Source organism: Melozone crissalis, unplaced genomic scaffold (genome assembly GCF_028551555.1).
Source record: "Melozone crissalis strain CALT ecotype California unplaced genomic scaffold, PUWL_Pcris_2 ptg000013l_1, whole genome shotgun sequence".
Classification (NCBI taxonomy): Eukaryota; Metazoa; Chordata; class Aves; order Passeriformes; family Passerellidae; genus Melozone; species Melozone crissalis.
In genome coordinates, this window is record NW_026535791.1 from 45,579,315 (window position 1) to 45,591,885 (window position 12,571).

General features: G+C 42.3%; 1 protein-coding gene across 1 annotated transcript; it reads left to right on the forward strand.

Annotated features, from left to right (window-relative positions):
* Positions 1 to 431: 431 nt before the first annotated feature.
* Positions 432 to 12,366, forward strand: CNOT11 (CCR4-NOT transcription complex subunit 11). Its single transcript, XM_054271612.1, has 7 exons — positions 432 to 837; positions 2,064 to 2,228; positions 6,624 to 6,776; positions 7,307 to 7,509; positions 8,288 to 8,490; positions 9,685 to 9,781; positions 12,012 to 12,366. Exons 1-7 carry the CDS (start codon positions 432 to 434, stop codon positions 12,207 to 12,209), a joined length of 1,425 nt encoding a protein of 474 aa, XP_054127587.1. The 3' UTR covers positions 12,210 to 12,366.
* The last annotated feature ends 205 nt before the right edge of the window (positions 12,367 to 12,571 follow it).

A 12,571-nucleotide genomic window follows, 5' to 3' on the forward strand; every position in this document is an offset into this window, starting at 1 on the left:
TTCAATGGGCCCAGTTTATGGCGTAACTGCTCTGCCGTTAAACGGTGCGGCCATGAGAACAGCCGGGCGGGGCGCGGGAGGCAGCGCGGGCCTGGGCGGCGCAGGCCGGGAGCAGCCCCGGCCCGGGCGGCGCAAGCTCCCGGCGCGCCCCCGCCGCCGCCGCCATGGCGCTGCCCCCGCCCGGCACGGGCACGGGCACGGCGCCGCGCGCCGCCGGGCGCCCCCTGCCGGCCCCCGCGGGAGCGCGCGCGGCCGCTGCCCGGACCGATGCCCCGCCCCCGCCGGGCGGCCTCGACCAATCGCGGCCCGCCCGGCCGCGCGCGCGCCGCCCCGCAGCCCGGGCCGGAACGCCCCCGGCGCCTTTCGCGGCAGCGCCGTAAAGCGCGGCCGGCGGGGAGCGCCGGGGCCGTCGCGGCGGCCGTCGCGGTCGGATGCCCGGGGGCGGGGGCAGCCCGGCGCCCGGCACTCAGGGGGCGGCGGAGGCGGGCGAGGCGGCGGCGGGCGGCAGGATGAGCCTGTCGCCGAAGGAGCTGTCGAGCCTGCTGAGCATCGTGTCGGAGGAGGCGGGCGGCAGCACCTTCGAGGGGCTCTCCAGCGCCTTCCACCACTACTTCGGGAAGGCCGAGCACTTCCGGCTGGGCTCCGTGCTCGTCCTGCTGCTGCAGCAGCCCGACCTGCTGCCCAGCCCCGCGCAGCGCCTCACCGCGCTCTACCTCCTGTGGGAGATGTACCGCACCGAGCCCCTCGCCGCCAACCCCTTCGCCGCCGTCTTCGCGCACCTCCTCAACCCCGCGCCCGAGCGCGGCGGCGACGAGGCGGAGCGCACCCCGCTCTCAGGTGTGTCCGGGGCGGCGGGGAGCGGGCCCGGCGGGGCGGCACGGAGCCCTCCTGGACAGAGCGGTGGGGAACACGCACGGCCGGCGCCTCTGGGCTTGGATCAGCCGGGCCGCTTGCTGGGACCTCAGAGCGCTCTGCAGCTGCCCCAGGGGGCTGCGGCTCTTTAGCCTGGAGAAGAGCAGGCTCGGCTGCTTTTCGCTCTCTACAGCCGCCTGAAGGGAGGAGGCCAGGTGGGGGCCGGCCTCTTCTCCCAAACAACCAGCGACAGGACAACAGGACATAGAGTAAAACGGAGCCACGGGAGCTTTAGGTTGGATTTGGGAATTCTTCACAGAAAGGGTGATTAGACATTGGAGTGGGCTGCCCAGGAAGGTGGCAGAGTCACTCACTATCCCTGGAAGTGTTTAAGGAAAGATTGGACGTGGTACTCAGTGCCCCAGTGTAGTTGTGTAGTTGACATGGTGGTGTTCAGTCATAGGTCAGACTCGATGATCTCAGAGGTCTTTTCCAGCCTAATTGATTCTGTGATAACACGGAATTTTTGGGGAGAAAGCCGTCACAAAAAGCTGGAGGTGATTGGAGGCTTCTGTCAGCCTTAAAGCTGTGAAACAAAACTGTTGGAGAGAAATATATGAGAGTGAAATGCTTTTTTCCTCTTCAGTAAATATGACACTACCAGTGTCGAATAAATCAGTTTCTAAAAAAAATAACCCGTTGGAGAGACTACAGAGAGGACCACCAAGTTGGTTAGAGGGCTCGAGCACTGGAACAGGCTCCAGAGAAGCTGTGGATGCCCCATCCATGCAAGTGTTCAAGGCCAGGCTGGATGGAGCTTGGAGCAACCTGGCCTAGGGACAGGTGTCCCTGCCTGTGGCAGGGGGTGGGAACTAGATGGTCTTTAAGGTCCTTTCCAACCCAGGTCATTCTCTAATTCTGTAAATTCAGGTCACACTAAAATAGCTCACTTTTTGTCTAGATGGGAGATTGTGTGAATGAACTAGTATGAGTGACTTAGCATCAGCTGTATAACACTGATCACATAGGCTGTATTTTGCATTAAAACAGTTCTGTATGTGTCACACAGCACAGACTCTCCAGCTGCACCTACTTTGCTGTAAATAACAGATCAGTTTCTCTTAGTTTTGCTTATTATACAGGAAGAGCATGGACACTGTTAATGCTCCCACATTAAAAACTATGGATTGTTTTTCATTGTGTCTCCACAGGCTTCTTACCTCCCATAACTCCTCCAGAAAAATTCTTCCTTTCACAACTGATGTTGGCCCCTCCTAGAGAGCTGTTCAAGAAGACTCCTCGGCAGATTGCTGCCATGGATGTGGGGAACATGGCCCAGTCAGTGGACATCAGTGGGCTGCAGCTGGCATTAGCAGGTGAGGAAGGCTTGTGCCTGTGCTGCCCTTGGGGATGGAAGCTCTCATTGGAATGTGGCTGTGGGCTACCTGGGAAACACCTGTCTGTCCTCAGTATGGAAAAGTTTAAGCTGTGCTTGAAGGTCTTCAAGCCTGTGCTCAAGCACTTAGAGAAACTTCAGGCAGAGATTACATCCTAACTCTTTTATCCTCCTTAACAAGTAATTTTTGAAGCTTATATGTAATTGCCTTAAATACAAGAATATTTTGCAAGTGTAGGAAGATTTTAATCTAAAGCTATGACAGTTTTTTTTTTTAGGGATGGGTTTTTCGAGAGGGATGTTTTTGGTGGGTTTTTTCATTTGTTTGCTTTGCTTTAGTTATTTGTGGGTGATTTTTTTTTTTTTGTATTTTCATCCCTTTTCACCCTTTGCAGTATTTCTTTTATGAGAGAACCAGCATAACTGTATTACGTGCCAGTACTTCAGCTGTACCTGGAAAATTGAGTGTTACAATTATATCTTTAGTTTATTGCAAAGTTAGGCCTTGGTGTTAGCTCAACAGTTGGAAGGAGATCCAGTTTTACTAGATTGAAAAGAAAAGCAGTGTGATGCTTATCCTTTGACAGGAGAACAGGAGGAGGGACATGACTGTTCATGTCACATCTGGAGCGAAGATGAAATATTATATATTGTTGGGAACAAGGAACCAGTTTAAAAACAAAAAAAATCCTTTTTCCCTTGGTATGTTGCAGTAGATCTGCTTGCTTGAAAACTGACCATCCCAGTTCTGTATCTGTACAATGTGATTTATTGCTGTGAGGTTGGGCACCATTTAGATTTTCTGTGTCCTGCACTTGTATCTTGGTGTTGTCTTTTTTTTTTTTTTCTTTCTCTGTGGACTCTGACATTGACTGGTAAAGCTGTGGTATACTGTCCCTTGTTCACTAACTAATATCTTGTGGGGTCCTCCTTAGCTGCTATTTCCAGAGTAATTTGAAAATGCAAATTGAACACCCTAACATGCCATTGTGAGTGAGACAAACTTTTCTGGTCCTTCTTATGTTCATCCTGTCTGCATTTTGTGGAATAGCTTAGCAAATTAAAATTTTGCTCGGGTAACTTGTTTTTAGTGCAAGGCATATGTGATGCCTTAAGAAACCTCAAGGTGCTTTTATTTGTTTTCCCCTTGGTATTGTTTAACTTCTGAATAGTTTGTTCTCATTAAAGATGAAATAATTGAATCACAGAATGGGTTGGAAAAGACCATAAAAATCATCTACTTCCTCCTTCACCCACTGTAGGCATGGACACTTGCAACAGACCAGGTTGCTCAAAGCCCCATCCAGCCTGGACTTGGACATTTCCAAGGATGGGGATCCACAGCTTCTCTGGGCAACCTCAAAACTGTGGTTGGGTGAATGTGTGCTCTAGGCCACATGCTTTATTTTCAAATAGAAGATAATGATGGCTGAAAGTAGAATACAAAGACATTAATGGTGCTTGTATAAAATTTTTATTATTGTTTACATATCCAGTAAAAGTGCACAGTTGCTTACAAGCAGTTGTGGAAGGTATGTAACAAAAGCAGCTGCATCTGAAAAAGCTCTGTGCTGTCTTTCTCAGAATTCTTGCTGTAGGTCCCCAGAATAACTGTCTGCTTTCTAATCACTTTCTTAGAATATACATCTTTTACTTGTTTTAAAATCATGATGCTTCTTCTCTTTGTTGTGTTTTGGAGAGTCTATGATTTTTTTCACTAGTCTTCAGTATATTTCTCCTAATGATTCAATATGCAGGATGAAGCTGGTGCAGGATGATGACACTAAGATGCAATGTTTGAGGTGTTTTGTTTACACCCTTTCCCCAGGATGTACAGAACGGCCCAGCTGTAACACTTGGTAGCTCTTCAGAAGTATGGTCCTTCATATGGGTTTAGAGCTGTTCAGAGCAGGATGATTTTACTTGCTTTAGCACATACCTGCAAATTCAAATGAAATAATTTAGAAAGCATTCCATTTTTTCTATCAGTTTATCTCTCCCAATCCTTTTTTTGTAAAAAAAATAAAAACACTTATCCTCTGAATCTAAGCTCACTGTGACAGTTAATTTGCAGCTCTTAAGGTGGATTTTCTGGTTTTGATTTTCTTTTTTGGTTTAAGGTTTTTCCGCCACCACCCCCCAAAAAAACCAAGCAAACAAATTAAAAAAAAAATAGAATGCTGGCATTGAGCATCTTGGGCATGAATATTAACACTTGTTCTGTTCTCTTTTCCCTTTGGTCTGCAGAGAGCTAATTCAAATGTTGGTACTGCCCTACAATATGTGTTAGTTCGTCTGGTGTGCTATCCTATCAAAAAAGTCATTTTCTCCTAGTTGCAGGGATGGGTCTCCTGGCAAAGTGTTCCTCAGCGTTTGTCTGCTAACTCTTATTTGATGGGGGAGTAATTGACCTGGAAGAAAGTAAAGCTTTTAATACATTGTCAAGCTTTCTTTAAGAATCAAAGAAACTTTCTTTTTACCTGTAAAAATAAAATAATAAGCTCCCTAAAAAAACCTTTTTGTTTTCAGTTTAGTTTTGTAAAATGTAAATGTATTAGTTGAAGATGCTGTATTAGTTTCTGTTAAATCACCATGTTGTAATTCTTATTTCTGCTTACCTGAAGCTCTTGATTCAGCCCTTATTCTTGAAGCAGTGAGGTTGAACTTCTGAGCTTCAATGCATATAACTGAGGGCTCAGCCAGGCTTCTCAAATCAGTGAAGTGAGATATCACTAATCATCTTATCTAACATCACTAGCTATTTCACATTATGAGGTTACAAACAAATCCATGATTTACTGACTGATGGATTTAAATCCTAGGCTATTGATGAAAAGATAGAAAAAGGACACCCAATGCCTCTTCCCCACTCCTGTACTTCTTTTGTTAAATCAACCCTTCTCTTCAGGGGCTAAATGTAAATACTCATGAGATGAAGTTTGAAGTTGCTTAAGTAGAAAATATGTTTTATAAACCATCTCATATGGACTTTGCCTTTAAAATGGGAATTTTTTTAAGATTAAAACTATTGTAGTTGTTGCCTTTAATAGAAAAATGTACCCTGCTGTGGTGCTTCAGTGAGCATATATGCACATGTTTGCATTATCTGAAGTAGTTGGATAAAGTAGGACAGAAAGCCAAAAAAATCAACTTTGTTCTCATGATGCTCTTGTCACTCCACAGTTTTGGGCATCTCTTGCAGATTTGTTTGGAGTCATATGAAATAGTTTGTGTGTGTGTGGGCAGCTGGAAAGGGTCAACATGATTGCACAAAAAAGGAGCAAGCACACTTTGCTTAGAAGTGTTAGGGTACACAAAATGTAACAGCACTCACTCAATTAGCCAGGAAATTGAGTGGTGTTTAGTTTCATCTGGAACTTTTTCAAGGGATTTCTTGTGTGGTACCAGCAGTTTTGGACTTCAGATTGCTTAAGGCATAATCTGCTGCTTAGTGTTCTCTGTTAACAGGGTGGGGAGAGGAATGTTAAGTGGTATTCTGTAGTGGGGATTTTTCTGCTTTTTGTCCTTTGGAGTTTTCTTTGCCAAAGCAATGGAAAACAGGATCTCTCAAAATAGTACAGAGAACACAGAAGATCAGCCATTAAGTCTCCAGATACAGAAGAGCAATAGATTATTGAGAGAAGGGCACATAAAAATCTGATCATGCAAGCAGTGAGGCCCATATATTCCTTTCTGGCCAATTTGTTCAAGTCTTTAGCTGTATATACACTAACCTTAATGTTGTTTTTCTGTAAATTGTTTGTGCAATTGGTAATTTGGCCTCTAATGAGATGATTTTAGCTCCTTTCAGGTTTGCTTTAATGATGACATCTATAGAATCATGTAACCTTTAAAACTCCATTGTTTACCACTAAAGCACTGGTTCTGGCTTGACAACAAATGTACAAGGAGCTCAGACAATGCCACAGAAATTTGTAGAGTAAATTTGAATAGCTGACTTCAGGTCTAGTATGACCAGCAGGTCTGTAAATGGATCTGTGTAGATCTTTCACTTTCCTTCTCTGGGAAATGATTACAAACCAGATACAGCACATGAACCCTTTGAGGAGTAGCATGGGAACCTACTAATGTGCTGCTTTTAGATGTAGATTACATCAGTTACGTGCCTGTTCTAAGGCCAAGACTACGTTTCAGATTAACATCTATTTCTTCTTTCTCCTTGCTGCATACCCTCTGTGCTTGCCTGTCAGCTGGCACTCAGACTGCTGACTGCCCAACTGTACTAAATTTCATGTTGATATTATCTGTTCAGTTTTTTTTAAGCCAGTTCTTTTCTAAAGCTGCTTGTTTCTCACTACTTTTTGTATTCTGGGCATCTCTGTTCCAATTTTATGGTTTAATATTCCTCTTTCAGAACGTCAGTCCGAGTTGCCAACACAGAGCAAGGCCAGCTTCCCCAGCATTCTCAGCGATCCTGACCCAGATTCTTCCAACTCTGGTTTTGACAGCTCTGTTGCTTCCCAGATCACAGAAGCATTAGTGAGTGGACTAAAGCCTCCTATAGAAAGTAGGTGCATTTTCACATCTTTATTTCTGTAACTCACTACGTACTGTGTTATTATAATTCAGATAAAATGTAATGGAATTCAGAAATATTTTCAAGGCATGAAATGGAAATTAAGGTGAGTGGAAGTGAAAAATTGCATCAGGTTGTTTTTAGATCAGATTCTAGTGTTGACATTTGCAGACTTGTCTTCAAGCCCTTCCTCATGTCATCTGTTGAACAAGACACTAGTCCCTGCATTGAGATCTGCATTGGCTGGTAACACCTCCCAAGGAAGCTGTTACTGTGGAAGGGAAAAAGACCACAGGATCAGTAACACAGTGATCTAAATCAAGAAGAAAAACAGGTGGATGCAATGGTATCACTAAAAATCAGAAATAAATATTTTTCTGGGAGGCCAATAGGATTGTAATGCTGTTCTCAGTGTTATAATAGCTTAAAAAAATAGGGGCTTTTGAGGTGTCTTCTTTTTTACTGATACAGAACTGAATACCCAAAGGTTAAGAAAACATCTCCTGTTGTTGCCTTTTTAGGTCACTTTCGACCAGAGTTTATCCGACCACCACCTCCACTCCACATATGTGAGGATGAATTGGCATGGCTGAATCCCATTGAACCAGATCACACAATTCAGTGGGATAAGTCAATGTGTGTTAAGAACAGCACTGGAGTTGAGATAAAAAGAATAATGGCCAAAGCTTTTAAAAGTCCTTTGACTTCCCCACAGCAAACACAGGTAAGGATGATGTGCTTTCCTGTCTAAAATGATTCTCTAAGAAGCTGTTAACTGCTGTATTTTATAGAAATGTGAGCACTTTAATTGATCTGTGTTTGCATTCAGAAAACTTTTAAATAGTAAAAATTAAAAAATTTTGACTTGGGCTTGTCTGAATAAGGAAAATAATGTTCATACCATTGACTTGATGTAGCTACAGGTGAACAGGAGTGGCACTAACATGTTTTTGCATGGAAAAATCTTTGCATAACTAAGTTGTTCGTGCTTCTGTAAAAGTTTTTGATAAATAATTACTTCAGAAATATCAACAACATTTTTTCCCCTCTATTTAATAGTATTACCCCTGATTTCAGTGGGCTTTTTTCATAATCATTATGCTGGCACTATAAAATTAGCTTTATTTGCACTACTCTTTCTGCCAAGTGAACTTGAAATTGAGATTTCCTTCTACTGGACAGGAAACTAAAGGAGGCTGAAACTTTTCTTTTGTTTTTTTTTTTTTCATCAAAAAAAATCATCATGGATTTTTCTAACTCCCTTCTTTGCCATCCACGGATGAAAGACTCCTAAATGCATTAGTTTTATGGACACACTTTAAGTCTTTAAAGACTTACAGTAAAAATTTTAAAGTAGCCCTCAGTGCTTTTCAATAGAGAAGCCTAAATCTCAAGGGCTATCATTCTCTTGGATCTTAGATGTGTTATAACAGTTTTGTTCTAGCAGTAACATGAATAGTTGAGGAAAAATCAAATGAGGATTTTTTTTTTCTTCTTCACAGCTCCTTGGAGAACTGGAAAAGGACCCCAAGCTTGTTTACCATATCGGTCTCACTCCTGCTAAATTGCCAGACCTGGTTGAAAACAATCCCTTAGTAGCTATAGAAATGCTGCTGAAACTAATGCAGTCTAGTCAAATAACAGAGTATTTTTCTGTCTTGGTCAACATGGACATGTCCTTACATTCAATGGAAGTTGTAAATCGGTGAGTACAATCTCAAATCTAGTAAGGTTTCGCTGAGTGTGTAAAATGAGCAGTTTTGTTTTATCAGGATATCTGGAAATGTTATTTTGATCCTTCTTGAGGCATGTCTGTGTGAGAGATAAAAGACTACAGTGGGACAAAGGGCACTTATTGTGAGAATCCTCCACAAACAGTTAATGCCACATGCCTAATCTGCTTAATTGCAGCTTGTATTCTTGATGCAACTTAAGTGAACAAAAGGTGCTGTTGTTAAAACAGCTGCCCTGCTGTAGGTTCATGTTCTGTTTTCATTGAGAATAATTTCTGCAGATAGGTACCACCCATTTTCTTAGCAGAATGCTAGCTCTTTAAATGGGAATACTTTTCAGACAGCTAATTCCCACAAATTTACAGAAGTACATCTCTCCCACTAGTTTCTTCCATTTCTTGGCAATTACTGAGTGTGAGCTACCAAAAAAGCCTCAGTCAGCAGTCCCTTTGAGGCAGAGTTGAATTGCACCTTAAATATCTTCTGATTAAAGAAACAGTTCCAAAATAAATACCTCCCTACTGCAGACTGACAGCGGTTACTGCCCTGAAGTGGAGCTAATGATTGCAACATGGAGAAAGAGTGGTGAGAGTAGAGCTTTTACCTGTGCCCAGGGGAGTACACCACCAGTCAGGCATGTGGCTCTCCCACAGCATAGCTACCACAGGAGCAACTTCCCTCAAACTGCAAAGTGACTGTCAGTGCAAACAGGGGGAGACACTGATTGTTAAGGGAAATAAGATAAAAAATTGAAACTAAAACCTTCACCTTTTCCCCTGTTGTCCCCATTTCACTATTTGAGGTAGGATTGGTTTGAGTTACTTTGGTCAGAATGTGTTGTAACCTTGTGGCAGTTCTCCATTTAGTGCATGTTGGTACCTTGAGAGAGCTGTATTGCTCTTTCAGTTAACAGTGGCAACTCAAATGTCAGATGTACTAGCACCCAGTCTAACTTAGCTGCTGTACTGTCAGAGTTTTAAAAAGTTTTACTCTTAATTTAGAAATTCAAATGAGAAGAAACACATCTGGAAACTGTGAAAAATCAGTTCTGTATTACAGAACTGGGAATAAACTCATATAACAGGTCTAACTGATATGATTTGTTTTGCCACAGAAACACTAGATTTATGGCTTCATAAACCACTGAATATATTTTATTTGAACAGGCTTACTACTGCAGTTGATCTCCCACCTGAATTTATTCATCTTTATATCTCCAATTGTATCTCCACCTGTGAACAGATTAAAGACAAATATATGCAGGTGAGTGCTTCAATAAATTGGTTAGGAAAAAGTATCCCATATATTGCTCTGTGAAATATGTGCTATGATTTTAATAAGGCTGATAGCATTAAGTTACTCTGTTTCACTGCTTTTTTATTTCAAAGGCACTTTTTTTTTTCTCCTGACACTCTCTGCTTTCCAAGCCTGTCATACTTGCATGCTGGTACTGAGGAAGTTGTAGCCACTCCAAGGATCCCTCACTAGGGAGGGTGAGGGGAAACCTGAGGAGGTTTACACACTTGTGGCATTCAGGGTTTTCCACATGCTGTGGGAGGTACTTCCTTCTCTCCTAAACTGATCTGTTGGTTTCACCAGGTGCCCAGTAGAACTTTTCTTGGGTATGTCATTGGTGAAAAACATTTCTGTGTTCAGTTTCTCCAAGGCTTTTTGCATCCCAAGTCCTGCCTTAGCTTTTTCCTCTTGAAACTGAAGGACTGCAGTGTCCTGAATCTCTTGCAGCAAGACAACTGTTCCTTTCCCATTAAGGTTTTTTGGTGTACTCCAGTACCTTCTCCAGCTCTGTTGTATCCTTCAGCTACAGAAATGAAAGCTGTGTGCAGTGCACAGGATAGGGTTGCAGTGTGGTTTTAGACAGCAGCAATCCTCCCATCTTGTTCTCAATCCCATTCTGATGATGACTGACCATGTGTTGTCTTTTGGTGGCTACTGATGCTTCTCTGCTTTGTGGTTCTGCCAGACCACATGGGTAACTTGATCTGTGACCTGCTGAGTAGCTCTGCCTATTACATTTGGTAGTGGAGTAGGAAAATAGCAGCAGATTGGGGCTGCAGCTGAGAATATGCCCAGAATGGGACACTGTGCTCAGAGGGGCTGCTGAGGGCACAGACCAGCTGTGCTTCAGGCACACAGGGAACAAAAAAAGAGCTCTGAGGGTCAAGGAATATACACTGATTACTAAGCAGCATGCAGAGCTTGAGATCTAACATTTTTTAATGTGTCTGGGGCCTCACAGCAGCTGAGACACAAGATGTTTTGTTTAAAAAGCATGGTACAAAATTACTGTTGGAAATGATCCTCAGAGACTGGGAGTCAGCCACTAATCTTGCATTTGTTCTTTTGCTGAGTTTCATGCTCCTGGATTATTAAAATTACTCATGTAACTAATTTGTGTTGCAGAGAAAGCATGTGATGTCTTTTGATCACAATGAAGGAAATAAGTTGTTTAGTCTCTGAATTGTCTCATTACAAGTGGCAAATTTTGCAGTAGAAAGATCAGTTCCTGGAAAAATAGCTGATACCTGATTTTCAGTGTCAAATAATCTGAAATGCTTTAGACACATAATCTGTCACATCCCTTAGTTCTGTCTGATAAACATTGTTCACATACGTAATTGCTTTTAGAGAAAGGTTTGGGTTCAAGTCTTTCTCACAATGTGAAGTATGAGAGCACTTTAGTGATAAAGACATGGTTTTGTCCTTGGGGAAGAATGTGCTCTGTGTTAAACAGATGGTTGGTGACTGCATCTATGTATGACAGATTTAAAGTGCCAGTTCCTAAGCTTTCACTTGCAATTCCCATCTGCTCTTCAGGGTGTTACCTAAGTAGCTCTTAAGAAAGAGGAACACTTTTAAGATTCTGTCTTTTCTCTGGATCAGGCAGGAAATGAGCCGTGAGTTCTTGGATTAGGTGTCCCTAGAATTCTTTTCCTTCTAACATAGAGCAAAAGGGTTACCTGCGATTCAGCAACAGAGTCCATGAAGGAAGTTTGGAATCAGTTTGGTTGATGTCACTTCCTATCTGGAGTTCCTTGATGATGTGGTCATAAGAAATTTTAAGATGTGAAACTTGTGCAGTTTTCTTTATGGTGCTATTGTAGAAAATAAGACTAAGCAAGACTCAAATGTTGACATAATCTTCAGCTATTATGCCTTCTTTGCCTTTATTCTGAGGTTATTATATAATAAGCTAAGTATGGTGGATGGGTAGATCTGGTGCTTCATTTGTGCATGGGATTAATCCTGAGAATGCTCCTGCATCTGGAAGTACAAGAACTATAAAGCTGTCAGTATTTAAATATAGTAGTGGTGTGGGAAATGGAAGAGAAGGGGCAGCATGTACAAAGCTTGGGAACACAATAACTGCTGAAGCTAAAGCACCTCACTAGTACTGCTGAGGAACAACAGTCCTTTAACTGACTTGGTTGCAAACATTTATTTAGATTATTAAACCATCTCTCTTATGTTTCAGAACCGCCTGGTCCGTCTTGTTTGTGTCTTTCTTCAGTCTTTAATCAGAAACAAAATTATTAATGTACAGGACTTGTTTATAGAAGTGCAAGCATTCTGCATTGAGTTCAGTCGGATACGAGAAGCAGCTGGCCTTTTCAGATTGCTGAAGACACTGGACACTGGGGAAAATCCATCAGAAACAAAAACATCAAAATAAAGTGACTGTCAGTGGCAAAAAAAATCCTCTTGCTAGTGTTCTATACCAATTAATTGTACATTTTAAACTTAAATCCCTGGATTAATTATGTATTATGTTAATTACATTATAAATAGCATTTTATGCATTTGAACAATAAATAAGGCTTTTTCTGATACATGTTTGATTTTGTGAAATGTGTTAGGCCTTACACTGTTTTTCACTATGGCTAAAATTTGTATGTTACATACATATCCTGAAATTCAGGCTTTAGTTCCAGAGATAATATAAAGGATACTTAGCATTCACAGCAAATTTAAGTATTAATCTGGCACTTGCTGTCTTTGGGTCCAAAATTACTTGTATATAACTAAAGTCAACTT